The following is a 26,265-nucleotide window of genomic DNA, read 5'->3' on the forward strand; positions in this document are numbered from 1 at the left end:
CAGCTATTATTTGACTTTAATCTGATAGAAAATGCATAGCCATCTGCCAGCTGTTAGTAAGTGAATCCCAACAATTCTTAGTGGCTGAGAAACGTAGGGAGGATGCAGAGGGATGTTACATCTGGTATATATGCTCTCTCTCTCTAAACAGCTCTCAAATCTTACCTACAGCTCCTTTAGATCCCGAAAGCAAATCAGCATTTTAAATAGCTTTCTTAACAACCCTTTCACGCCTAGAACAATAATCTGAAGATCTTATTCTATGTTGTTAGACCCATTGTCCACAGCCACCTATGGATTAGCCATATTTACAAATGAAGAGTCTCTTCCACATTTAAGACAAATAAATTCTTTATTGAAGATCACTATTGTATTTCTGCAGATAAATAGCACTGCAGTATTATAGATACATCTTAAGTTTCACAAAATAACGATATTTAATATTAAAACAATAATATAACCTGAACAATATAATTCTCTTCAATATATATTCAATGTATTTAACAGCTGGGCATTCACACGAGCACACACGCACGCACGCACGCACGCACGCACGCACGCACGCACACAGCAAACTGAAACATTAAAGCCACGGTCCAGCTAACCGGTGACTTAGCCATGAACTGGCCTCAGGGAAGTTTTGAACCCGATATCCTGATTATGAACTCAAAGCAGTCTTGAACGTAACAGAAATAGTGGCACTATTAAAAAAATAAACGACAGCAACAAATAAATCCTGCATTTGGGTGACTAAAGACCACTACTTTTTCGGGAAGATTTTAACTGTTTCACACATTCAAGTAAGTAACGCTTCATCAATGCAGGGTGTTGGGGCTCACACAGCTAGGTAGAGATTCACCTGCAGCAATCCACATCAAAGGGATGCAGGGGTGTGGACGGTCCATGCTGGAGGCTGGAGGCTGGAGGAAAGACGGGTGGGGGCAGTGAATGATATAGTATGGAGTAGTGACCGGATGGATTTCAAATGACTGTAATACATGTTATGAAAGTGGGATGATATACTGTTAAAATATAATATGCAAGTTCTGTCCATTTTTACATAGTCCCCATGACTTTGTTAATAGATAATAGTTAATAGATTTTGCTCTAGTTTGTTTCCATAAGAAGTAACAACAAATTAGGTTATAATTGAAGTGGTCAGCCGCTAATATGCCAAGAATCCTTCCGTCTGTCTTAATATTACAAAGTGAAACATCAAAAAGAATACTATGAATCATTTTATGGTTATGTTACGATAGAGAAAGGCATTGAGGAGAACTTGACTACCTTGACATCAGAAAAGCTCATCATCAATGGTATCGTCAACGCTTCCAGAGATGGAAGCAACTTCTGGAACATGAAAGGTACAAAGGGCATTTAGTAAGGAATAAACCACGATGGGCGCGTAGTTATTGGAAAACTATTTACGATTGGCTTTTTTTTTTAAATACGTTTTTCCTACCACAGCCCAAATTTGACTTTATTACCCTTATTACCGAGTCCCACACCACCGGATGCCCAGCCCCTCATCTTGCTATTCTAAATTATTTCGGGTCTACCACCAAGCCGTAATCCATGTTTAAAGTTTTCCAATGCTGCTCGGCCACGTGGAGTTCCAAAGGGGCAAGTGATTAGTCCCATTCTGATTTCATTGCATATGCTTTCAATGGGCCAGATCATTAGCCACTATGGGGGCATCTCACGCGATAACCCCAACCTGGTAACACCAACCTGATAGGCTTATACAGGACAGGCTCAGCTCAGATGACGCCCCGATCACATCATCCTGCCGACCAAAATAAGAAATGAGAAAAATCTCTAGGATGTATTTGTATCTATTCAAATGTTAACCAATTATTTTAAGCGTAAACCCTTATCCGTCTAACCGTTTAATTGAATTCCTTGATTTACACTTCTGTAAAGGATTGACGATGAGGACTTTACTCTTCTTATGTTATTTAGTGAAAATGGCTCCTAAAAAGGACTTTGAATTGTGTGAATGAAGTTGTTCATTTCAAATAATCAAGTCGGTCACAGAGTTTGCAAAGCATTCTTGATGGTGAATTGCTTACCAGCATTCTCTGCAGAGAGCCAAGGTTTTCAGCGTCCCCTCCTGCGCTGCCTGAATCCTGGCAGCTCACGGCGTGGCCCAGACGGATGAGCTCCTCACCCAGATCTACAGCCTTCACGTGGACAAGACAAACAAAAACACATTCACGGTCATATGCAGGGTCCCAGTCATAATCATTGAGTCACCAAATATGTTGATGCCATTAAAGCATAAAGTGACTCACTGCAGTCAGCGTGTTTTATGGCAGCTGGCCGACGTAAATGCACCGTGAGCGAACTAATCGCAAGACTCCACTAAGGACGTATTTTAATCTGCCACTGTTTATCTAAATGAGCCAATGCTTTTGAGTGATCCAATAATAACATTAATGCAGCCTAATTTGTTTGCAAACAAGCTCAGTTTTTCGAAGAGGTCTGGAAACGGGACAGGATCCAAAATAAGGGAGCTCCTCTCAGTGTTGCATTACCGCCCACTGCTGGCCATTGTTCTGGCATTGCTATGCCATGTGTGAAAAGATGCAGTAGCTGCATGTGTGAATAGTGTGCAGCAATAGTGTGGCCTGCAATGTTATCAGAGTAATTTACCGGGAACTATGTGTGGAAGGGGTTTATAGTACAAGAATAACAACTAAACGTCAACCAGCTTCTGAACGTTCAGATTGTTTCTGCAAAGTAAGCGGAAGAAACCCAGAAGGCACCACCTCAACGTGGAGAGCTCAAGAGTGAAACAGCTCACCTTGCCCTGGCTGTTGTCATAGAGCTTCATACTTGGCCAGGTGCAAACTTCAGAGTGGGAGTAACTGCACAGCTTGGCCCGCAGGGGGCGCCACTCAGCGCAATAAGTTAGTTTTTCAAAGTCATCCAGGGCTGCCTCGGTCCAGGCCTCATCTGGCAGAAAAAACGATTTGAGGATGTGGAATTCATGCGGTCAGCAGTAGCAGTTTATTTTTTATTTTTTATACAGTACTGAGAGGGATTAAAATGCATAAAACCTGCTGGCTGTACTTCTGCCAGGCTACACTCAATGGCCTGGAACGGTAAACTGAGGAAATCACTCCTGGAAGGACAGATAAATCAAAATGATGCATTATGTTGTAATACTTCACCATTAATGGTTATTAACCACAAGACCCCCGTCTACCTCATGCTGCGCAGGCTGTCTTTGGGCAAATCTTGGTTGTCTCCAAAGTCCACGTAGTAAAGGTCCACCAGGCCGGACCCATGCAGGCCCAGCACTCGGGCCCTGTTCCACGTGCAATGGTCCCGGTACGGGGCGGCCACAATGTCCCCTACCACGATGGACTCTATCATGTGCTCCTGTAAGGAGTTACCCAGCTTTGAGTCATTCATCCAGAAAAGTGATAACATTACGATAGCCCCTACTAGAGTGTGAGGTCAATTAAAAATGCAAACATCTTTGCCTGCTGTGCAATTATCAGCTTTTTCCTCATTAATAATGGAGGGTTAATACATCCCCCGCGACGAGGAGCAGCTAGGGGCTAGTGTGCAATCATCATAAATAAAGCATAGAGGAGAGACGATGGGGCACTCACGCTGGGTGTTCCCGCGGCGTACAAGCGACTCATCTCCTCCGTCAGCTTGTCGAGCTGCAGGGAGCGAACCCCCAGGATCTGGATCCAGAAGTGGCTGGGGTTCTCCGACGCCGAGACGTACACCTCCAGGTGCTCGTCGGGCTGGAAGCTCAGGTCCGGGCTGGGAACTGGACCGGAGAACGACAGGGGGGGGGGGAAACGCGACCAAATAAGGACATGGGGCTACCGGATGACATAAGGCTTAGTTATGGTTCCACGTTGATGCAACGCAATGTCCACACAGTCGTGAAAATGTTCTGGATCTGCTTCGGGTTAACATCGGGTTTACGGTAGCGGACCAATCACAGCCCTCGCCTCGATGTAAGGTTAACATTTTTGGGAGGCGCGTCAGGCCCGTCAGGCCCTTGCGTTGGACGTAATGGGTCCGTAATGGCTCCAACGTGGAACCATACTTTTCCATTGAGCTCACACTGCCCCAATGCCCTTGTGTTGCGTCGACGTGGAACCAGAACTGAGCCTTAAGGTTCACTTTCAATTTCCATCATGTGACGTAACGCGAGGAAGGCCGGCTCACTTTCAAACTTGGACACTTCGGAGAGGGAGTCTGGGGAGGCCAGCTCCTCTGGCTTCTCGTCCTTGTTCCCGGGCTTGTTGGACTGCAGACTCAGCGCCAGCTCCTCGGGCTTCTCGTCCTTGTTCCCGGGCTTGTTGGACTGCAGACTCAGCGCCAGCGCCTCGGGCTTCTCCTCCTTGTTCCCGGGCTTGTTGGACTGCAGACTCAGCGCCAGCTCCTCGGGCTTCTCCTCCTTGTTCCTGGGCTTGTTGGACTGCAGACTCAGCGCCAGCTCCTCGGGCTTCAGGGAGCAGGGCCCGTTGTTGTTGTTGTGGTTGACAGCCGGTCCCGGCGGCTGTGGCTCCGCGTCCTCACACTTGGGGGCCTGGAGATCATGCGGCCCTCGTTTCAGGCGAAGGGCGGATGACTGGCAGATCTTCCTCCTTACCGTGGTGTCGTCACGCACCTTCTCCAGTATCAACTCCTGGAAGCAGGTTTGGGTCAATGGTGGTTAATAATGGTCAAGTTGTTCTGATACCAACGTTTTCACTTCGATTCCATTAATAACTTTGGTACCGAATACCGATATCGTTACCAAACCTTTACCACAGCTAATCACTGATAGCTCTGCCTCGGAATTTGTAATAGCCAATTAACTCGGAACATGAGTGTCTCTTGAACAGAATAGCTTAAAGGTACATTTGAAATAGATTTCTCCTGAACTTTCTATTGAACTTAAATTTTTAACTATATCACTACTAGTTTTCTTACGATTCAAGTCCAACATCTAACAGCATTGAAGGTGCTTCAGGCAAGATTTGATAACCATACTGTGTTGGAAACGGATCAGAGAGGGAGGGTGCGTTCTTCTGATATTTTCCCCTTTCTCTTTACAATTCTCAAATTGAGGCTGCAGCAGATTTAAGGGAGTTAGAAAATGCAATGATGGTTCCAAAACAGGACCATTTCAGAATCAAAAGGTTTGTGTCGCCACCCCACCTTGGCCTGCTGCACCTCCTGATGGGTGCCTGTGATGGTCACTTTGCCCATGGCCCCTGGGTCCTGCCGCCTCTCCCGGGGACAAACGACCCTGGCGCCGGTGGTCTGCGTGATTAGCTTTAGAGACTCCCCTCCGCGGCCTGCGACACAAAGAAGGAGCTGCAAACTCTCCAGCCCTCTCTCTAGTTTAACAAACTTCTCCTGCGGGGGATTAATAAAGTTGTATCCATCTATCTACTGTATCTATCTAGCCAGTATAAGGGGAAAGAAACTTCACTATGTTGTTTTTAAATTGGGACAGGGAATGATTAAAGGTGATGAAAAACAAAACCCCGCTGCTGAATATATGCGAGTGGCTTTGTGTGAAGAATCAAGGCTAGAGCCTCATCATCACCCATGTCTAAACTATTGCACAACTCCTCAACTCACCTCGGATTGCCAGCGTTTCGTGAGCAAAAATAAACATACAAAATACAAAACAATCAGTTGTCTATGTAAGTTATGTTACTGCTCTGGCATTTAGATCCTCAAATCTGCAAGTGCACGGACAGGGTAATACTAGATTTCAAATTCACGTGTAATTCAGGCGCAGTTACAAAATGTGTCCATGGATTCTTTTGTTAATTCCAGCAAATATCCAGAGCAACATTGAGCTTAGCAAGCCTTTTCTGTGTTGGGGCGTGTGAAGTATTTCTGCAGTGTCGGAGGTCCCACAAAGTCTGTAAAGTCATTATTGACATTGGTGCTGCAGGCTTACCTATGATCCTCCCAAAGGCTGTCTGGGGCACCTCCAGGACTTCAGTGGCTGGCTCACAGTCTGTGACCAGGTTGCCCAGGACACACTTGGCCATTAGTATCTGTTCCGGGGACCCCCGAAGGAGTAAACCCACAGCTGTCTGAGGGCAGGGACCCCCTGTGGCCGGGATGACCTGGACATGGGCTCCAGACCGCTCTCTGGCCTTGTAGGAGAAACGAGAGAAGCAGCACCGCTTATTCAAGTTGTCAATCCTGGACTTGACCACACTCCATTAGGATATTATTTTCTTGGTCACACGTTCATCCCATTGAAAGCCTGTCGGGAGCAAGTAAACATGATCCATTACCTACTTCCCGGGCTCGCAGCTTTTAGAAGATATGTTAATTGTCAGAGTGCCCTTATCTCACCCGCAAGGTTAGACGGGTGGGAAACATTGATCTTTCCCGCCCGTTACAGCCTGTAGCAGTCTGCACATTTGAGAGTTTATCTTATTCCAAAGCTCTGAATTTCTTCAAACTCGACAAGGCCATTCTAATTGGTTCCCTTTCGTACGCTCAGCCCCGACCACAAAGCTTCTCTCACCTTGCTTCACTGACATGCCCCAGGCGCCAAAATATCTGACTATCAGCCAATGGCTAAATACAACCACACATCTCTAATTATAATCTTTACGGCCTGAATACCAGACCATTTTAGTTCTCGCCTTATGCATGTTTAAGCAGCAGGTGTATCTCTAGCTTATAGTGCATAACTAAAGGTAGAATTGGAAGCTGATGTCTTACTTTTGTAACAGGGTTCTTGTTGCACTAGTGTGTTTAAAAAAATCACAGACACCTTCTCAGAATAAAAAGGCACATTTAAATCATAGGCAAATGGTGTGTGGCCATTTAAAAATGAGCTTTACTGTTGTGCAACAAGATATATAGCGTCATGACAGAACACTGCCTGTTGAGTTTACTTATATGCTACTAACCGTATCCAGAAAGGTGGCCTGGTGTCTTGACATATTCCTGTACACGTCCAGGGGAAGAGTCATCGTAGACTCTTCACAGCTGACCAGCTGGGCTGTAAACGGCAACATAAAACATCAAGAAGACTATGCTTGAACAGGGAATATTTTAGATGGGTACATTTAAATGGCTGAAGTGAGAGGTCTGTAAGTGAACGAGCGGTCACATTAAGGGCCCGTGTGGGTGTAGCCCGGTCGGAGGCTGTATGTCTGCATGCCTGGCATAACACCAGGTTCTCAATCTCAATCAGAAAGGGTTCATGACATTTGGTGCCTGATCACGGTACGACTGAAGTTCATTATTTATCTTGTTTACTATTCATAATGTTGTGTATGTTCATACATTACTTTGATTTAAAAACTACTTAATAAATCGCCTATGATTGGTTTGGACCAAACGGTTACAAAAAGATTAACTCATTTTATTTGCAGTGTGTCTGCCTCCAACACAGCGTCTTTCATACGTTTGAACAAACTAAGGAAAGGGAAGCGGAGGACTCACAGGTGGTACTGATACTGGTGCTGCTCAGGTGGCGGTAGACCATGTAGCCCACCCCGGCCCCTATGGAGAGGCCGGCAGCGAGGGCCACCACTCGGCCCGGGCTCATGCTTCTCTCGGGACCTTCCTTTATCGCGTCCATGATGCAACGCCCCGCCGAAGGAACGCGCGACCTAGACGGGACACAACAACGTGAGGGCCTTCATCGGTGCTCACTTCTCTTGACACGCTCGCGAGCCAGACATTCAGGCAAGTCTGTCGAGTCGAGTTCCTTTTCCATGCTATTTTTGTGTAGAATAAAAAAAAAAGCATCTTTATGTAATCGTGATTCTTTCATGACATCATAGCAGGAATCAGTGTACAGTCAACTTCACTTTAAAATCTGTCACACAACTCATGCAGCACATCCATGAAAGCGAAGCAAGCCTACAGTAGATGCATCCTCAACTGGATTATATTACACAGCATAAATATTTAACAGTATATTAGGTAATATTTCAGGTTTGTAGGCACATGGTTTGTTTGAAGCAGAAGGTCAAACTGCAATCGTCCCAGCCCAACAATGGGAGCTGAGCTGATTTGCATGAACAGCTGCAATACCTCCAACTATTTTTCCTTACCGATTGTCTCTACAAATATATTGGAGCAGGCCAGACATAGGTTGGAGGTAAGCCAACATTGGATGGAAAAGCAAGCGGACGAAACAACATGCAGACGCGCGTCTCACTGAGAGAAGAGAGTACTGGGGCTGTAGTTGAGGAACACGCGACACTTTGAGATCCCCACATCCATCTCTGAAGAAGTGTGACCAAATGACGGATCTTCGTATTTCTCTTTTACAGCAAATGGTAAACCAAGTGGGGAGAAAATAGGACCTACAATCTGCTCCCTTTAGGAAGGAAACCATCCACCCCAAAGGGTGTAGGATACTGTGTGAGAATATTGAGATACTACACACAAAGCGTTAGGCAGGACAAACCATTATCTATTGAACAGCGATAACCATGTGAGCACTGAAGGGTGAACTAGATGGCACTGATCTCTCGTTGTTGTGATCATCATAGCAGTACACGCATGTGCTTGTATGTGATCATTTCCATCGAGGATTGAAATGAGATGCATGATCTCAACTTTTAACCACTATTGGCTGCCTAACCTCTTACCCTAAATAACAGAAGCATCCTAACAGATAGCACACGCCCTATTAGGTGGCAAACAGAACACAACACCGACATTATCGTATGTCATTGTAGTATATACAGAGGTAAATATCGGATGTAAAACTGTCAATCAAGGATGCACTGGGAACTTAAATCATGACGTATGGATAAATAAATACATATAATAAATACATATAATAATATATTATAGGCCAATATATAATATATCAATAATAAGGCTGCTTTAAACATGGCCTTTGGTTTCTGGAGATAACTTACCATTGAGTATATTAAGTACAAGTATCCCCTCACGTTGTGAAGGGAGCAAAGAGAGCTAGCGTAGCCTATGTACAGCTACATAACCTCTACAGTACACAACACAATCTACATGACATGTTCACCTCCAGCACCTCTAAGAAGAGGACTAACATTTTTCACCTTATCAAACCTTTGCAACATCGCTAGCCCCACTAACAGCGGCTGGGATGGCTTAAGGGCAACCCCGACGAGTCAGACGCGAGGCATCGAACACGTCGTTGCACCATGGATGTGTCAAAACTCAAAAGCGTCTAAAACATCGTCCAAATGTACGTTAGACGTCAACCATACGCGTCTAAACGCATGCGTACATTTAGTGACGACTAGTACTAAAACTTCACTTACTAACGTACGACGAGAACCGCTTATGCTGTCAAGAGGACGAGGAGGACACGCGCAGGTGGAATGCCCGATTGGTGCTCGAAGCGAGAAGCGCGAAGCAGGACGTCGGAATAACGTCACACGGAGGGTCCGGTTGGTGGGCGTAGGAGGTGAACTCGCGAGAGATTCCCTGCGTTCCCCACCCATTCCATCATACTATTCCAATTAATGAATTAACTATCCCATAAATAGCAGGATGTTATTCTGCCTCATAATCCTCTGCACAGCTCCAGAAGATACATGGATGCCACTACAGGTGTGCTAATCAGTGATAAAACCTGTACTGTGTCCTAATTGTATGCATCCTGTGTGCAACTGTTGGTACTCTGTAAGGGTAGCTGGAGAACATAGAAGTAATAAGAAAAATAATGTTATTTGGAACGCAGCCCATAGATTGGACATGGATGGACCAGGCTAGCTGTCTGTACCCTTGGGCCCTTTCGTTATATATTTTCACTCACAGCAACTTGATCCTTTTATTATAGTTTGTACTTTTGGTTTTGGATGTTGTATGACCCTTTTTACGTTTTTAGATTGTACTGTCTTGTCTGGGAATAATAAACACCACAGCTCTACTTCATCATATACATTTGAAAATAATAAGTTATTATATTAAACAACGTGCGGATGAAGTTCATTGTTCATAACATGTTGCACACATACTGTAATAACAAGTACACCAACATGTAATAAAAAAGGACCGCCTTTATTTACTGCACATAAATCAATGCATAAACGAAATGTACAAAAAAGAAAACATTTATCTTTTGAAAAAATACAAAATATACATTTACGGATCTTGTGAACAACCACATCAACATCAGTACTCCTAATGAAATGACAAATTGGCTGTCAGCCAGCAGTCAATCATATGCATGAATAGTTTTTCCTAGTTTCATCAGAAAATAGTTTGACTAAACACCAGCAGCACATGCATTAGCGATTCAAATCACAAGTTATAGCAGACAAACTGAATATTACTAAAAGATTTCCCAACCAGAACGCTGACTAAATATCCTTCTCATGCAACATTAACAGAATCTCAGTGACACCATAAATTAACTCAAGTACAAAATGTGGAAAACCAAAAAATAAAATGTACAACATTTTAAAAGAATGTACACATTGCGGTGACTCCTTAAAAAGACAGCATGAGTTAAACTAGGATCTACATGGCTGGTACATCAACATGAATGGCATCACCTACCCCCATCCGTTTATTTCTTCATATTGCGAGAATGAACCGTTAACCTAATAAAATGCTTATAAAAGGCTTGAGGACTGGTGATGGGTACATATGGTCAACTAAAACCCATATAACACCCAGATATCCCTTTCATTTATTCTGATGATATCAAACTGAGCCTTCGTGAGTTGTGGCAACAAATGCCATGTGGTCATGACACATCATATGGAGAAGCAAACGTTGTGGATGAATTGCATCACGTCTGTGTGAGGCAAAACTAAGGAAGGCTGTGTTCAATTGGGAGCACAGTATGAGAAGTACAAATTAACCAGGAGGATATTTTAGAGACGAAGTCAAACTGCAAAATTAAGTTTATAATCCTCTGCGTGTAACCACATGTATCACTTTTGCAAACCATTTGTGCGTATTTAAAATTAGCCGCTTACCAAAAAATAGCAGCCGGCATTTTGTAGGTTTGTTTCTAGGTCTAAATGTTATTTGAATGACTCGTCGTTGTATAGCAGAGCGACTAGTCAGGCAGAGAGTAAAGGCACCCGTTCGAGAAAGCACCTTCCAGAAGACTGCATTAAAAAGATTCTCGCAAGTAGAATTGTATTTTTTTGCAAGGATTTGCAGGGATTGTTGTGTTTAGCCCAATGGTCGTTCTCACACATTACAAGTCTTGTGTAGAGACCTTCCTGTTGAGATTGAAACAAGAGGTGGGTGGATATAACATGAGCAGTCATTCTTAACAGGGACATACAAATGATTGGATCAAAACAGAGCTCTTGCATTGGGCACAATCTAAATCCTTTTGTGTGAGGCGGACCTTGAGACAATAGCTTCTTGTGATTATGTAATGTCTTTGCCAGGGCTTATTTACAGAGCTTTCTCATTTTAACCCTTTTTTGTTTTGTTCAAGCTTTCCAGACTTACAAGAGGTAGCATTACATCATTCCCTGTAGATATGCAACAATATGCAACAACCCTAAAACACAGCACATCAACTCTGTAGGCCTCGACCCTCGATTGAGCCCAGGACAGTGGCAACAGAGTGGACACAGTCATGTACATGCTAGCATCGCATTTTCACTTGAAAAAAAACCATTAGGATTAGTTTAAGGATACAATCAAATCACCATCAAATCTGGAAACCACTCTTCTCTTTATGCAATCAGGGCAACTCCGAGAATGAGTATACCGTCAGAATTAGCCTGCTAATCTCAGCATTTTTGTATCCAATTTCCCGTGGACCTACAATATGAATAAATGTGATGCAGAGTGTGTAAAACAATCCATGCAGAAGTGTGTATCTTTATGACAAACTAAAAGCGATTGTGAGAGTATTACCTCTTCAAAAAACATTCCTCATGCTTCTTCTATAAAACGATCTTTCAATAAATAGTTTTCCTGCAGAGTTTTGGCTTACTTGTGTTAGGTTTGGTTAGGGTTTGGGTTAGTTGGGGTAGGGGTTAGTTTGGATTAGGAATTTAGATCAAGAAGATTGGACTTTAAATGCTTTGCAAACACCTCCACCTTTTCTGTGTCAATCCCCCCCAATAAAAAGAAGCTTAAATGTAGATCGAAATCAGAAGTTTTAAATATGTGCGTTGAATGTATTATACACATAGAACACATATGTCATACAAATATGACATATGTGCTAAAGCCCTATACGTTCAAACTAAAAGAGCTGCAGTGTGTGTGGGCTGAGGCCTGGTCCTGTACCCTAAGAAATTAGGCACAGGGGTGTGTGCGCAACAATGAGTTCCTTGGAGCAGAGCCAATCAAAATGGCGAGTTCATTCCCAGTTTAGTCTCAAATTGTAATTTCTGCCGCTTCTGGTATCGAACCCGCACCCTGTAAAAAATAAATAATAATAGTTTGTTACAAACAGTACAATAAAACAGCTTGATCAGTACTGCATTCAGAATGTAATTAGAGAAAATCATAACTATTATAAATTCAAATTATGTAATTGTTGAAATTCAGGCCTAACTCTTTCGTCCTCTTACTCAATCACTTGGCTATAATCCCCTCTTTACAGATATTTCCTATTGCTACTATTCCTGCCCAGGAATAAAAAGTCCATTGTATAAGAGGGCACAAGGATCACTAGGTAAACCATTGCATAAAAATGTCTCACATGACTCACCAATATAAAATATACTATATAGAAACATATACTGTACTAGTATACTATATTTAGAATTGAGAAGCAAATCATATAAGATATTACTGTCTCCTTAGGAAGGATCATGCATGCCACTGTTGGAGGAAAGAAGTGGAATTAAGTTCAAATATAAAGTTTAAGGTGCTATAGGGAAGGTTTGAGAGGTGCAAAGAGAGTGAGCAAGGTTTTTTAAACCTATCACCCCAACACAAGATCTCTGATCCCTCCCTTCATATTTCCACCCTTGGGAAACGTTGCACTTCACACACCTGTGATTGACAGGCAAGATAGAATCCCTGAACCAATCAGGGACCTAGAGCTCCTCTAGCTCAGGCTGCATTGGGGACGGGGACTCAAAGGTACCTGATCTCATGTAGCTTCACCATCTCGTTCACCAGCACCACCAGCAGCGGGGACAGGGAGACCAGCAGCAGCGCCGTCAGGGGGATGTCCCAGAGGGCAAAGGTCAACGGGGAACTCCGGTCGCACCACAGCTGGTAGTCCACGGTGGCCTGCACCACCTGGCCGAGCAGGCTGTGGAGAGAGAGATGGGTGGGGGCGGGGGAAGAAAGAAAGAAAGAAAGAAAGAAAGAAAGAAAGAAAGAAAGAAAGAAAGAAAGAAAGAAAGAGAGAGAGAAAGAGAGAGAGAGAGAGGGGGCGAGGGGGCGAGCGAGAGATCAATTATTATGTTTTCTGGTGGATTTATTTGGACAATTTTCTAAGAGCAAAGGAGGAGCATGGAAGACATTTTAGATAGAGAGTGCTGGTATGGGGGGGGTACTCACACGACGGGAACGGTGAGACACCACCAAGTGTTGCTGAAGGGACTCTTCCTCCACAGAGACTGGGAGCGGTGCACATAGCTCAGGGAAACCACCACTGGAGGAGAGACGCAGGGACATGGTAAGGGAGAGAGAGTGGCTGTGTACATAGGGAGGGATGCCGCAGCCTTATAGCAGCATGCTGAAACTTAAATCGACAAAAACCTATATTGAAAAAACGATCTGTTTACTCAAATAAAAACTCAGCTGAATCTGAGTTGCACAAAAAACTAAACCTAACACACAGAAATACAGGAATAACATAAAATTAATAATCGAAACATTTATGTAAATATCCATTGTTTTGTTTATTATTGTTCCAGCAAAGTATGAATAAAGTAAGAAGTGTAAAGACCCGATATAAAGGAATTAACACTAATAGTGTAAAGTGTTAATATCCGATATGAATGAATAAACATCAATAGTGTAAGGTACAGAGAATGAAAAGCAATAGTGTAAAGTGCAGACCCAATATTAATGAATGAACATCCATCGTGGAAAGTGCAGAACTGATATGAATGAATGAACGGCAATAGTGTTAGGTGCAGGGATCTGATACAAACAGTGTGCAGACCTGTGTGCAGGGCCAGGAAGCCGGCCATGACCTTCTGTGTGAGCAGCAGACCATTGGACAGCTCTCCGAACCAGCGTGGTGCGCTCTGTGACACACTGTTGAGAGAAAGAAAAAAAGGATTTCTATGAGGGACTGCGCTTAGGATCTTTACATATTTTGAAATCGCTTAAAATTGTCTTTAACCACAATTTTGGCACATGCCAAGGTAATATTATGAATTAACTTCCCTTAACAATATTGATAACATTGTAGGGCTGGCATTAAATATGTTTCGGAATTGACTCAAAAGGTTGCCTATGCTCTGCCAAGGGAAATCATTTTATAGAAAACATTTTTTATTTACAAATGACATTGGCCAGTTGTCCTTCACCGGTGTTTTAAAAGTGAACATCATCGGACAAATGGGATTCTTGTGCGTTGTGTGATTCCATGAGTGAGCGTGTGCTATCTGGGGGTGAGTATGTGAGCGTGGTTCCACCTGGGGGTGAGTATGTGAGCGTGTGCTATCTGGGGGTGAGTATGTGAGCGTGGTTCCACTAGGGGGTGAGTATGTGAGCGTGTGCTATCTGGGGGTGAGTATGTGAGCGTGGTTCCACCTGGGGGTGAGTATGTGAGTTGGGTGCTACCTGGGATTGAGTATGTGACTGTGGATCTACCTGGGGTTGAGTATGTGAGTGTGGCAGTGTTGTTTTTGGCAGGCATTTTAGATTTAGTTTTAGTCTTAGTCTTTTTGACGAAATGCTTCTTAGTTTTAGTCCCATTTTAGTCATTTCTATCTTTGAAAGTTTTAGTCTAGTTTTAGTCCGACGAAAACTCGTCCACCAGCCTCTCTCTGTAGTGTATGAGTGTGTGTGTGCCTCGTCCACCAGCCTCTCTCTGTAGTGTATGAGTGTGTGTGTGCCTCGTCCACCAGCCTCTCTCTGTAGTGTATGAGTGTGTGTGTGCCGTGTGCGTGCAGGCGCAGCTGCGCGCGAGCACACGAGCCAGTGTTGCGGGGGGGGGGGGGGGTGGAAGGGTCTCACGTGACGCGTTTTATCCAATCAGGTTGCTTGGATGCTCCCATTGAAACCCATTCTATTCTACGTGAACCACCTACATGTAAGCCGCTAGAAGCAGTTAAAATTGGAGCGGACTAGAGCGGACTGGAGCGGAGTCAAATCCCCGCTCCGGCCTTTGAATTTAAAACCGCTCTGCGCTCCAACCCGCTCCAACGTATTTCTTCCGCTCCACCACCCGCTCCACGCTCCGCTCACATGCTCTCACTAACAATTTAGTCTCGTCTAGTTCTCGTCTGACGAAAATGTCTAAATTTTTCGTCACATTTTAGTCTTTATATGGCTTTGGTGACGTTCGTCTTAGTCTCGTTTTCGTCATGGAAAAAAGGGGTCTGACGACGTCATTTTCGTTTTCGTCTTGCCTGACGAAAACAACACTGGAGTGTGGATCTACCTGGGGTTGAGTATGTGAGTGTGGATCTACCTGGTGGTGAGTATGTGAGTGTGGATCTACCTGGTGGTGAGTATGTGAGTGTGGATCTACCTGGTGGTGAGTATGTGAGTGTGGATCTACCTGGTGGTGAGTATGTGAGTGTGGATCTACCTGGTGGTGAGTATGTGAGTGTGGATCTACCTGGTGGTGAGTATGTGAGTGTGGATCTACCTTGTGTTGAGTATGTGAGTGTGGATCTACCTGGTGGTGAGTATGTGAGTGTGGATCTACCTGGTGGTGAGTATGTGAGTGTGGATCTACCTGGTGGTGAGTATGTGAGTGTGGATCTACCTGGTGGTGAGTATGTGAGTGTGGATCTACCTGGTGGTGAGTATGTGAGTGTGGATCTACCTGGTGGTGAGTATGTGAGTGTGGATCTACCTGGTGGTGAGTATGTGAGTGTGGATCTACCTGGTGGTGAGTATGTGAGTGTGGATCTACCTGGTGGTGAGTATGTGAGTGTGGATCTACCTGGTGGTGAGTATGTGAGTGTGGATCTACCTGGTGGTGAGTATGTGAGTGTGGATCTACCTGGTGGTGAGTATGTGAGTGTGGATCTACCTGGTGGTGAGTATGTGACTGCAGGAGTCTGGATCAGTGCTGTTGCTGTCCTCGGTCATGTTTCCCGACCCCTTGCCAGCTGACAGCTGGCAGAACTGTTGCAGGGTGAAGCCGAAACCGAGCAGGTAGGCACACACAGTCAGACCGAACTTCAACAGGAAGCAGCCCAGGAAGTAGTTCTGGGTCTGATCGGAAGGATAGCCACAAAATGGTTAACCACACACACGCGCACAAAATGGGAGGAAATGAGTTAGTGAGCAAGTAAAGTGTATTTATATAGTGGGTTTCCAGAGCATTAGTCACAAAGTGCTTAATGTAGGTTAAAACAGCTAGAAATACAAGAAATACAATATAATAGTTATTTTGTGTGTTAGTGACACAGTGACAGTTAATTCCAGCTAAAACAAGTCTGTGACAGTTAGTGTGATAGTTCATTCCAGCTAAATACACATCAGTAACAGTCAGTTTGACAGGCAGTCAGTTTGGCAGTCACTTCAAGACAAAACACGTCTCCAACAGTTAGTGTGAAACAAGGTTCTCACCTTGCGTGGAATAGCGTCTAGATTCTTCCCTGTTGCTACCGTCATGACTGAACTGTCCGGAGGTTTCCCCAGAAGGGACACACTGTTGAGACATGTTACACAGACTGTTAGGATTCTCCAGAAGGGACACAGTGAGACATGTTAGACAGACGGTTAGGTTAACCTAAAAGGGACACACCGTTGAGACATGTTAGATAGACTGGTGGGTTAACCTAGAAGTGACTAACTGTTGGATAGGCCGTTAGAGTACAATGATGACTCCTATCTTCAGCTATCTTACTATTCTCCTACTGTTATCCATCACGTTTACAAAAGTGAGCCCTATAAACTTTATATAAAGAGACTTGAGCTGTGTGCGTATTTGAGGGAATCCAATCGTGCGAAAACCGTCTCTCCGGACGAGACGCGAGCTCTGACTGGTGCACGATAAAGAGATGACGTCAACTCCCGGGGGAGCAGAACCAGCAGGTGAGGAGTGAGGTCGGCCTACCTGAGGAGTGGACAGCTGAAGCAGGACAACCACAGGATATCGGTGGTGTTGATGGGAGGGGGGAGCTGGGCCAGACAGGCCAGGAACTAAGAGGGGAAAACACCGTCAAACTGCAGCCGTTTCTCACCATATACAGGCTCAGCCAAGCCATGGTGCCCTGGGTACAGGTTCAGCCTGCCTCCTACCTGAATGATGACCAGACTCAGCTGACACTGAAGCAGGAACAGGAAGCACTTTCGGATGCCGTAGGTCGTGTGCCGTGCCTGGAAGTCATAAAAACCATTGATAATATTGTTGTACTTCAAGAAGACATACATTCAAAAGATCGATTTCTTGTTACTATGAGGGGTAAAAAGCAATCACAAAGAAGATAAATGAAAACCAAAACCCCAACAATACTGGTTGATTGGTTTGGGAGACAGAGAGTGAGTAATCATCTAATGCAAGCGTTTAATCTAGAGAGAGGAGTCATCTAATGCAAGTGTTTAATCTAGGGAGAGGAGTCATCTAATGCAAGCGTTTAATCTAGAGAGAGGAGTCATGTAATGCTTATGCATTAACCTAGAGACAGGGAGAGAGTAGTCATCTAATGCATGTGTATAATCTAGAGAGAGGAGTCATTTAATGCTTATGCATTAACCTAGAGACAGAGAGAGGAGTCATCCATCCGATGACTGTGTTTATCCTCCTTGGTTCTCCGTTAATTTTCTCTCGGGCTCACCTGCTCAATGAGCTTGACCATGCTCACGCTCTCCCCCTGGTGGAAGCAGACGGAACAGCCCAGGGTGTTGAGCTCTCCAGACAGCCTCAGAGGGGTCAGTCCCTCCATGTCCCCGTTGAAGCCAGCGCCCGCCGCCGCATAGCCAAACGTCTCCCAGGAGCAGCGCGAGGGGTACAGCGGGTCCAGAGCGATGCTGCAGGGAGGAGGAGAAAGATAAGAGATGTGAGTGAGTGAGTGAGTGAGTGAGTGTAGTAGGTTTGAGTAGGTTTGAGTAGGGGTGTGTGTGTGTGTGTGTGTGTGTGTGTGTGTGTGTGTGTGTGTGTGTGTGTGTGTGTGTGTGTGTGTGTGTGTGTGTGTGTGTGTGTGTGTGTGTGTGTGTGTGTGTGTGTGTGTGTGTGTGTGTACCTGAGGTTACTCTGCAGAAACAGCCTACTATTGCGGAAGTTTGCGGCACTGCCCAGACAACAGGTGACCTCTCTGTTCTCCTGCATGATCTCCATCATATCGCACATGGCTGAGGAGGTGATCACAGCAAGCAGAGAACTGAAGCACTGGCATCCTTATGTATATAACCCAACCTTATTACCCTACTCACTGTCTGGGGTGCATGACCCTCTAAACAAAATACGGCAACCCTACTCACTGTCTGGGGTGCACTACCCTCTAAACAACACTTTCTTGGGTGCACTACCCTCTGAACAACCCTGTCTGGGGTGCACTACCCTCTAAACAACCCTGTCTGGGTCGCACTACCAACCAAACAAAGCAGGGAAACCCAACTCACTGTCTGGGGTGCAGTCGGTGAAGAGAGGAACCAACAGAGGCACATTGTCAATGTTCTTCAGGTGGGGTCGGACCTGGTGGATACCACGGGGAAGCTTGGCCTGCAGAGAGCAAAATACAAACAGAAATATTTGATTAAAACATGTGTTCTTCGCTTTAGGTAGGAATGGTTGCATGAGGAGATGTAGACAACCATGTTCGAGGGCCACATCCCAAGTGGGCAGTAGATAACTCCACATTCATTCTAGAACGGCTGAGGATAAGTTCTCATCAAGACAGAAGCTAACGCGGCAGCATTTGTCAAGCCACGTGCTTGGCTCATACGTAACCGGTGACCTCAGAAGACCATTTCAATTTACACTACATTTACATTTAGGGTATTTAGCAGATGCTTCTATCCAAAGCGTGTTACAATAAGTACATTTGTCAGACGAAAGAGAAAAGACAATACATCAGTGTCTGTAAAGTTCAAAGAATGTTGAAAGAAGCTAGTTCTCAAGCTCTCTTCGCTTATTTCCTGATCTCGGGGCTTCCGTTTCTTTCTGCAGATCAGTCTGGCCCCAGGCCTGCTGAAAGCCTCTCCGAAATGATAAAAGGGATAGATCCTGCCCCAGGGGAAGGGAGTTTAAGTTGACGACGAACGAGGAGCAACGCAGCACTTCCAAACGGTGGCGGTGCCCAAGGAATGTCTAGCCATCTACGGAGCAACCAAAAGCAATCGGTTTCATCGGAAATAGAATGAATAACCATGGTAAAAGATTACGTTTCGGCCTTTCCTCAAACCAAATACGGCCAGAGTGAAGAGAGTGTGGGAGTCACCATGTTATTCGTTCAGATGAGTGGGAGTTTTTAAGGACATTCGTGGCCATGTTTGGCTATCAATCGATGCCCAGTCAAGGCCAGACAGTTATTCATTGCGAAATGCAGACTTGAATATCTGGACGGTCTCACGAGGCTAGGGTCAAGTGCAAATCTCTCTGAAACATCTAAAAACAGACGATTCCGAACCCTTGCAATTCTATTTTATAAACAATTATACTTGAAGTTGCAGAATCTAGATATTTCTCATGTAGAAGCATGGCCAGAGGATTACCCGGTTGCAGTCCTCCAGGAAGCTTGGGACGTCGCTGTCCGTAGGCTGGAAGCTGGCCAGGTCGGAGTGGATCTCCTCTTCTTGGAGAAGGGGACCCTCTGCCTCATCGCGGGAATCTAACACAAAACACACTCTAATCATGTCTGGAAGCAACGGTTCTTAAATAATCCCCCCCCCCCCCCCCCCCCCCACACACACACACACACACACACACGTCTGGAAGCAACATGGTACTAAGAATAATCACAAAACACACACACTCAGATGTTTGGAAGGTTCATAGTCGTGGTTCCCCCCCCCTCCCCCAGCACACACACACAAACGTTGTATATTAAAGGGACGGTTTGCAGATTAAACACATTGAGCAGCAGGGAGAGAGTTTTAAATGTTGATCCCAACATAATCTGTGCTATTACATTTTGTTGGCAATGGCCACCACCAATGATATGTTTTGCATAACTTTGCATGGTCGTCGGCTGGATGTTTTGACAAAAACAGCCCCACCAAAAAGCTACTTTGTTTCTTCGCAGAACAACTAGACAGAACACAAGCCCAACATGTCTCATTTTATGCCACCTGCCGATAATCTATTACAAGACCTACCAACCAGAGCACGGACCATGAGAAACAGTAGAGTGCTCCGAGGGCTGACTCTATTGTGTGTAACGAGCCCTGATCGGAGCTCGTTACACCATGTCGTTATGGTTACAGTGGTGCGGGTCGTTATGGTTACAGTGGTGCGTGTCGTTATGGTTACCGTGTTGCGGGTCGTTATGGTTACAGTGGTGCGGGTCGTTATGGTTACAGTGATGCGGGTCGCTATAGTTACAGTGGTGCGGGTCGCTATAGTTACCGTGGTGCGCGACGTCGTGTAACGAGCCCTGATCGGAGCTCGTTACACCATGTCGTTATGGTTACAGTGGTGCGGGTCGTTATGGTTACAGTGGTGCGGGTCGTTATGGTTACAGTGGTGCGGGTCGTTATGGTTACCGTGGTGCGGGTCGTTGTGGTTACAGTGATGCGGGTCGCTATAGTTACAGTGGTGCGGGTCGTTATGGTTACCGTGGTGCGCGTCGTCGTGTAAGGAGCCCTGGCCGGGGCTGGAGTGCGCCCCCCCCTCCCCGTTGGGGGTGAGAGAGATGTGACAGTTCCAGCCCGTCTCCAGACCCATCTTCTCTGCAAACACCTGCAAGGTGACATGATGAATGATGACATGATGAATGATGACATGACATGATGAATGATGACATGATGAATGATGACATGACATGATGAATGATGACATGATGAATGATGACATGATGAATGATGACATGATGAATGATGACATGACATGATGAATGATGACATGATGAATGATGACATGACATGATGAATGATGACATGATGAATGATGACATGATGAATGATGACATGATGAATGACGACATGATGAATGACGACATGATGAATAATGACATGATGAATAATGACACGATGAATGATGACATGATGGATGATGACATGAAGAATAATGACATGATGAATGATGATATGATGAATAATGACATGATGAATGATGAATAATGACATGATGAATAATGACATGATGATTGATGAATAATGACATGATGAATGATGATATGATGAAAAATGACATGATGATTGATGACATGATGAATAATGACATGGTGAATGATGACATGGTGAATGATGACAATCCACAGGGACATTGTCCATTACTACAAGAAGAACTGTATTTGTATATCTTATCTATGGAGTGCTTCTACAAGTACTCAAGGACACTTCAGAATAAATCACAAAAAAAAAAACAAGAAAGCGATACATCAACAAACATAACAGGGTTATGGTTAGAAAGGGACAGAGAAGCGAGGAGAGCTATTTTAAGAAGGTGTGTTTCCATTGGCAGCTGGAGTCACAGCTCTGAGTAGAGACATAGATGTGGGACCAGCAGTGAACTACCTGGCACAGGCAAATGAGGTTGTTTATGGCACCAATGGAATGCAACCCTGTGGAATTGGTAGTCTTGATCGAAAGAAATCTTGATTCACAATTTCAAAAATAAGAGTGGTGTTTTATTTTGCACCAATGAATTACTTTCGTCTCCACACACACACACACACACACACACACACACACACACACACACACACACACACACACACACACACACACACACACACACACACACACACACACACACACACACACACACACACACACACACACACACAGACCTTGCTGCGCAGCTCGTCCTCCATGGAGAAGTAGACGAAGCGGATGCAGGCGGCCACCAGCGCGTCGATGAGCCGCACGGTGTCCAGCCGCGCCTGGAACTGGGAGGACACCATGCCCATGAAGATCTGCCCGCTGAGCGCCTGCACGCAGTCCTCCCGCTCCACGCCCTCGCCGATGCCCTCTGAACACACACACACACACACACACACACAGTAGAATGTCATCATGGTGTCAGGACCCCACACACAAACACACACACACAGAGTAGCATATCATAATGGTATCAGGAACACACACACACAGTAGAATGTCATCATGGTGTCAGGACCCCACACACACACAGAGTAGCATATCATAATGGTGCCAGGAACACACACACACAGTAGAATGTCATCATGGTGTCAGGACCACACACATACACAGTAGCATATCATAACGGTGTCAGGAACACACAAACACACTAGCATATCATAACGGTGTCAGGAACACACACACACACTAGCATATCATAACGGTGTCAGGAACACACACAAACACACTAGCATATCATAACGGTGTCAGGAACACACAAACACACTAGCATATCATAACGGTGTCAGGAACACACACACACACTAGCATAACATAATGGTGTCAGGAACACACACACACACACACACACACACACACACACACACACACACACACACACACACACACACACACACACACACACACACACGAGAGTGTGGCTGTTAATGACTGCGCCCCCATTGTTCAGCAGCAGTATTTCAGGGCGCTTACCGTCGGAGCTCCAGCTGTTCCTGCGGGAGCCTGTTTTGATGGGGGTGGTGGAGGGGAGCTCCAGCCCCGCGAAGAGGTTGGGGCCCGACGCCGCCAGCTCCACACACTTGCCGTTGAGCTGCGACGACAGGGACACCTGCATGGGCTTGTAGGCGAAGGCCGAGCAGTAGCCCGACAGACACGCCCGCTGGTAGAAGTCCAACACTTTCTTCCTGTAGCGAGATCAAATGATAGTTACCGTGGGTCCTGTAACGTTACCAAGTATGTGCAAGCGTTTGAGTGTAGACCAAAGGAGGACTTCTCTTTATTTAAGGAGAACTTAAAAAGGACAACAACGCAGCACCATGGTTTCAGAGTGAGACTTATCCTTGAGTAAGACAGTAACTAACGGATCGCATCAAGCGAAAGCAAAGTAAAAAGTTGTGTTTCTCTGTAAGGATCCTTAGAATATAATCTGGACATGCCAGCGGAGAAAACAATTCTAGTGGCCGTATATTGTCGGGGCGCTATTACCCCCATAGGATTAAATGGCAGACAGTTTTCTTCAGGGCTCAAGCTCAATAATGGACATATTTAATGTATAGAGACATCTACACCAGTTGTACCTATCTGATCCAGAGAGCGGGTAGATGTCGGCACCGTCCCAGAAGTCTGTGCAGGCCTCTAGGATGAGGTCAGCCGAGCCGTGGGACAGCATCTGGACGTTATCTGGGGACACCACAGCTTGTTTCACTCCATTTCATGTGTAGGCACACAGGGAATTTGCAATGCAAAGGACAACGGACAGGAAATAAACAAATGCATCGAGACCGATAACAAATCAGCTGATGATCAGTCCACCAGCCCAAAGCTGTGTTACACTATAGGGCTAATAAGTTTGAACTTGCTCTGTGGGACTAGTTCATTAAGGGGCCACTCACACTAGGGCCGCGGCCCCGTGCCCGAGCTCATTTGCATACTAAAGTCTCGAACGTTTGGCTAGTGTGTGACCACGCCATCCGTATTCCAGCACGGAACAGCCCCTTGGCCACGGCACACTCGGGAGAGGTGTGCCGTGGCCAAAGTACAGATGCTAATGAGATGATACGCAACGTGAGCTGGATGACGTAGTCCTTGCGCGACCCTTCTTTCTTTATAGGTCCACGCCCTTCTTCCCCACAACAATCATTTTAAAACATGGCGGCAAGCGGTTCACGAGTGGGTTTACGTTGGTGCGATAGTGAAGTCGAGTGTTTACTTGAAATTTGGGCCGACGACAGCATTCAGTCGCAGCTGGACACCACGCTTGGTGATGACGTATTTATCGTATTACGCCGTGATGACGTATGTATGAAGGAGCAATCGTGCCCAGGCCACGGCCTTTGGGAGCAGTGTGACCACGGGCCAGCGGGGGGAGTGGGGAGGGGGGGGGAATCGTGCTGAATCTTCCTGCAGCACGGAACAGGCAAACTTGCCTAGTATGAGTGCGCCCTCAGACTAGTACAATCCAGCTGGCTCAGTGAGACTAGTTAATTAGGGCTGGTAAGCCCAGCCGGCTCGTTGAGACCAGTTAATTCGGGCTAGTAAAACCAGCTGGCTTGGTGAGACTAGTTAATTGGGGCTAGTGAGATCCAGCCGGCTCCGAGACCACAGGGTTACCACGTTTCAGATCCATCCCTGGCTATAAGCGATCACATCATAAGCTGGCTCAAGGATTGTGAACCACAATGCAATGGGGCGAGGTAAGGGGGAGTTGAACAGACTACTCCAAGCCCACTCACTGGAGGAGGAGTCCCGTACGAACAGGGACATGATGTGGGAGATGGGGGGCTGGCGCTTGGTGAAGTGGTTGGTGGGCCGCCGGGGGGCGGAGTCACACATCTTCTCAGCAGAGGGCATCTGGTACATGGCCAGGTGGTTCTCCTGCTTGAAGAGCTCCCTGGCACCCGGGGTGAACCCTGGCACACACAAACATACACACGCACACACGCACACACACACGCACAAGGAATCACAATGAGCATCAAGTGTCAATCCCCAACAGCTTATTGTATCCCTCACCCCCTAGCACCTTATCCCTCACCCCCTAGCACCTTATCCCTCACCCCCTAGCACCTTATCCCTCACCCCCTAGCACCTTATCCCTCAGCCCCTAGCACCTTATCCCTCACCCCCTAGCACCTTATCCCTCACCCCCTAGCACCTTATCCCTCACCCCCTAGCACCTTATCCCTCACCCCCTAGCACCTTATCCCTCACCCCCTAGCACCTTATCCCTCACCCCCTAGCACCTTATCCCTCACCCCCTAGCACCTTATCCCTCACCCCCTAGCACCTTATCCCTCACCCCCTAGCACCTTATCCCTCAGCCCCTAGCACCTTATCCCTCACTCCCTAGCACCTTATCCCTCACTCCCTAGCACCTTATCCCTCACCCCCTAGCACCTTATCCCTCAGCCGGGGCTCCCAATCCCTGACCCATGAGCCAGGATGAGGCGGGACAGCTCACACAGGCCCCCCCCCCCCCCCCCCCCCCCCCTCCCCCCTCGGCCCCCCCTCCCTCACCTATGAGGCGGGACAGCTCACACAGGCCCCAGGGCACGTGCACGGGCTTCACGGCGCCGCGGGTCTCGCGGAGGGCGCGGTCCGACAGGTGGTCGGAGAAGCGGCAGAGCTGCTGGGTGACGGCGCCGTTGCAGAGGTTGAGCAGGATGTTGAGGCCCAGGGGCTTCAGCGAGGACAGGTGGCCCTGCCACGACAGGTCGTCGAACTGGATGCTGACCGGGTTCTGCTGGTCCTGGGACAGGCTCAGCATCTCCAGGTGGTAGTCGCACACAAAGTCGTCCACCTCGCCGCCGCCGCCGCCGCCGCCGCCCAGAGACAGCTCCTGTTGGGGGGAGGCAAGGGAGGCGGGGGAGAGAAAGACTTCACACTGGGCCATATCCATATCACATATTCAATATGTTTGGCCATGGGCGATGATAAACAAGACAATTCGGTTGCATCTCATCCGTTCCATCATGTGATTTAACTTCTATAAAAAATTACGATAAATATGTTTTTTTTAGTAGTAGTAATAGTAGTAGTAGAAGGATTTGGGGTTAATAATGTGTTTTTATTATGTTGTCCTCGTTATAGAGTTATGTTAGTTTACATGAGCATGTTGGTCCTCCCTCCTTACAGTAGTAGGATAGTAATAGTAATAGTAGTAGTAGTAGTAGTAGTAGTAGTAGTAGTAATAGATGTAGTATCAGTGGTACCTGGGCCTGCTGGTCCCCGCCCCTTACAGTAGGAGGATAGTAATAGTAATAGTAATAGTAATAGTAATAGTAATAGGAGCATTACCTGGGCCTGCTGGTCCCCGCCCCTTACAGTAGGAGGATAGTAATAGTAATAGTAATAGTAATAGTAATAGTAATAGGAGCATTACCTGGGCCTGCTGGTCCCCGCCCCTTACAGTAGGAGGATAGTAATAGTAATAGTAATAGTAATAGTAATAGTAATAGGAGCATTACCTGGGCCTGCTGGTCCCCG

At 46.1% G+C, this 26,265-nt stretch overlaps 2 protein-coding genes across 12 annotated transcripts in view; both read right to left on the bottom strand.

Annotated features, from left to right (window-relative positions):
* Window positions 1–333: 333 nt before the first annotated feature.
* Window positions 334–9,512, bottom strand: tdrkh (tudor and KH domain containing). Of its 4 annotated transcripts, none has more exons than XM_060037676.1 (15): window positions 9,264–9,512; window positions 8,168–8,329; window positions 7,444–7,613; window positions 6,906–6,997; window positions 5,933–6,134; window positions 5,176–5,315; window positions 4,198–4,660; window positions 3,624–3,790; window positions 3,212–3,387; window positions 3,063–3,127; window positions 2,807–2,958; window positions 2,073–2,183; window positions 1,732–1,786; window positions 1,288–1,350; window positions 334–920 (listed from the first exon to the last, which is right to left on the bottom strand). In XM_060037676.1, exons 2-14 carry the CDS (start codon window positions 8,230–8,232, stop codon window positions 1,295–1,297), a joined length of 1,914 nt encoding a protein of 637 aa, XP_059893659.1. In that variant the 5' UTR covers window positions 8,233–8,329; window positions 9,264–9,512; the 3' UTR covers window positions 334–920; window positions 1,288–1,294. The 4 variants fall into 4 exon arrangements, with proteins under 4 accessions (XP_059893659.1, XP_059893657.1, XP_059893660.1 ...); XM_060037674.1 differs by having other exon boundaries at window positions 334–913; window positions 9,264–9,511; XM_060037677.1 differs by lacking the exon at window positions 8,168–8,329 and having other exon boundaries at window positions 334–913; window positions 9,264–9,507.
* Window positions 9,513–9,986: 474 nt separating this feature from the next.
* The window catches only part of tmem94 (transmembrane protein 94), a 32,136-nt gene continuing 15,857 nt past the window's right edge, over window positions 9,987–26,265 (bottom strand). For all 8 annotated transcript variants that reach the window (XM_060037668.1, XM_060037673.1, XM_060037671.1 and 5 more), the window contains 18 exons: window positions 25,297–25,618; window positions 24,513–24,689; window positions 23,358–23,460; window positions 22,753–22,964; window positions 21,969–22,150; window positions 20,794–20,917; window positions 19,732–19,847; window positions 18,640–18,739; window positions 18,261–18,369; window positions 17,856–18,048; window positions 17,320–17,397; window positions 17,135–17,220; window positions 16,645–16,726; window positions 16,103–16,287; window positions 14,054–14,148; window positions 13,444–13,537; window positions 13,022–13,192; window positions 9,987–12,345 (listed from right to left, as the gene is read on the bottom strand). In XM_060037668.1, coding sequence (XP_059893651.1) covers window positions 12,273–12,345; window positions 13,022–13,192; window positions 13,444–13,537; window positions 14,054–14,148; window positions 16,103–16,287; window positions 16,645–16,726; window positions 17,135–17,220; window positions 17,320–17,397; window positions 17,856–18,048; window positions 18,261–18,369; window positions 18,640–18,739; window positions 19,732–19,847; window positions 20,794–20,917; window positions 21,969–22,150; window positions 22,753–22,964; window positions 23,358–23,460; window positions 24,513–24,689; window positions 25,297–25,618 — 2,502 coding nt within the window. In that variant the 3' untranslated portion in view covers window positions 9,987–12,272. The remainder of the gene's footprint in view (window positions 12,346–13,021; window positions 13,193–13,443; window positions 13,538–14,053; window positions 14,149–16,102; window positions 16,288–16,644; window positions 16,727–17,134; window positions 17,221–17,319; window positions 17,398–17,855; window positions 18,049–18,260; window positions 18,370–18,639; window positions 18,740–19,731; window positions 19,848–20,793; window positions 20,918–21,968; window positions 22,151–22,752; window positions 22,965–23,357; window positions 23,461–24,512; window positions 24,690–25,296; window positions 25,619–26,265) is intronic.

Source organism: Gadus macrocephalus, chromosome 18 (genome assembly GCF_031168955.1).
Source record: "Gadus macrocephalus chromosome 18, ASM3116895v1".
Classification (NCBI taxonomy): Eukaryota; Metazoa; Chordata; class Actinopteri; order Gadiformes; family Gadidae; genus Gadus; species Gadus macrocephalus.

What these genes read in the sequence shown, in the direction of transcription:
- tdrkh (XM_060037676.1), bottom strand. Translation starts at nt 8,232, where the DNA reads ATGGATGTGGGGATCTCAAAGTGTCGCGTGTTCCTCAACTACAGCCCC. An exon ending in AGCCTTTGGGAGGATCATAG is followed by an intron (nt 5,316 to 5,932) that starts GTAAGCCTGCAG and finishes TTTGTGTCGCAG; the next exon opens with GCCGCGGAGGGGAGTCTCTA. An exon ending in CGAAGTGTCCAAGTTTGAAA is followed by an intron (nt 3,791 to 4,197) that starts GTGAGCCGGCCT and finishes TCTCCGGTCCAG; the next exon opens with TTCCCAGCCCGGACCTGAGC.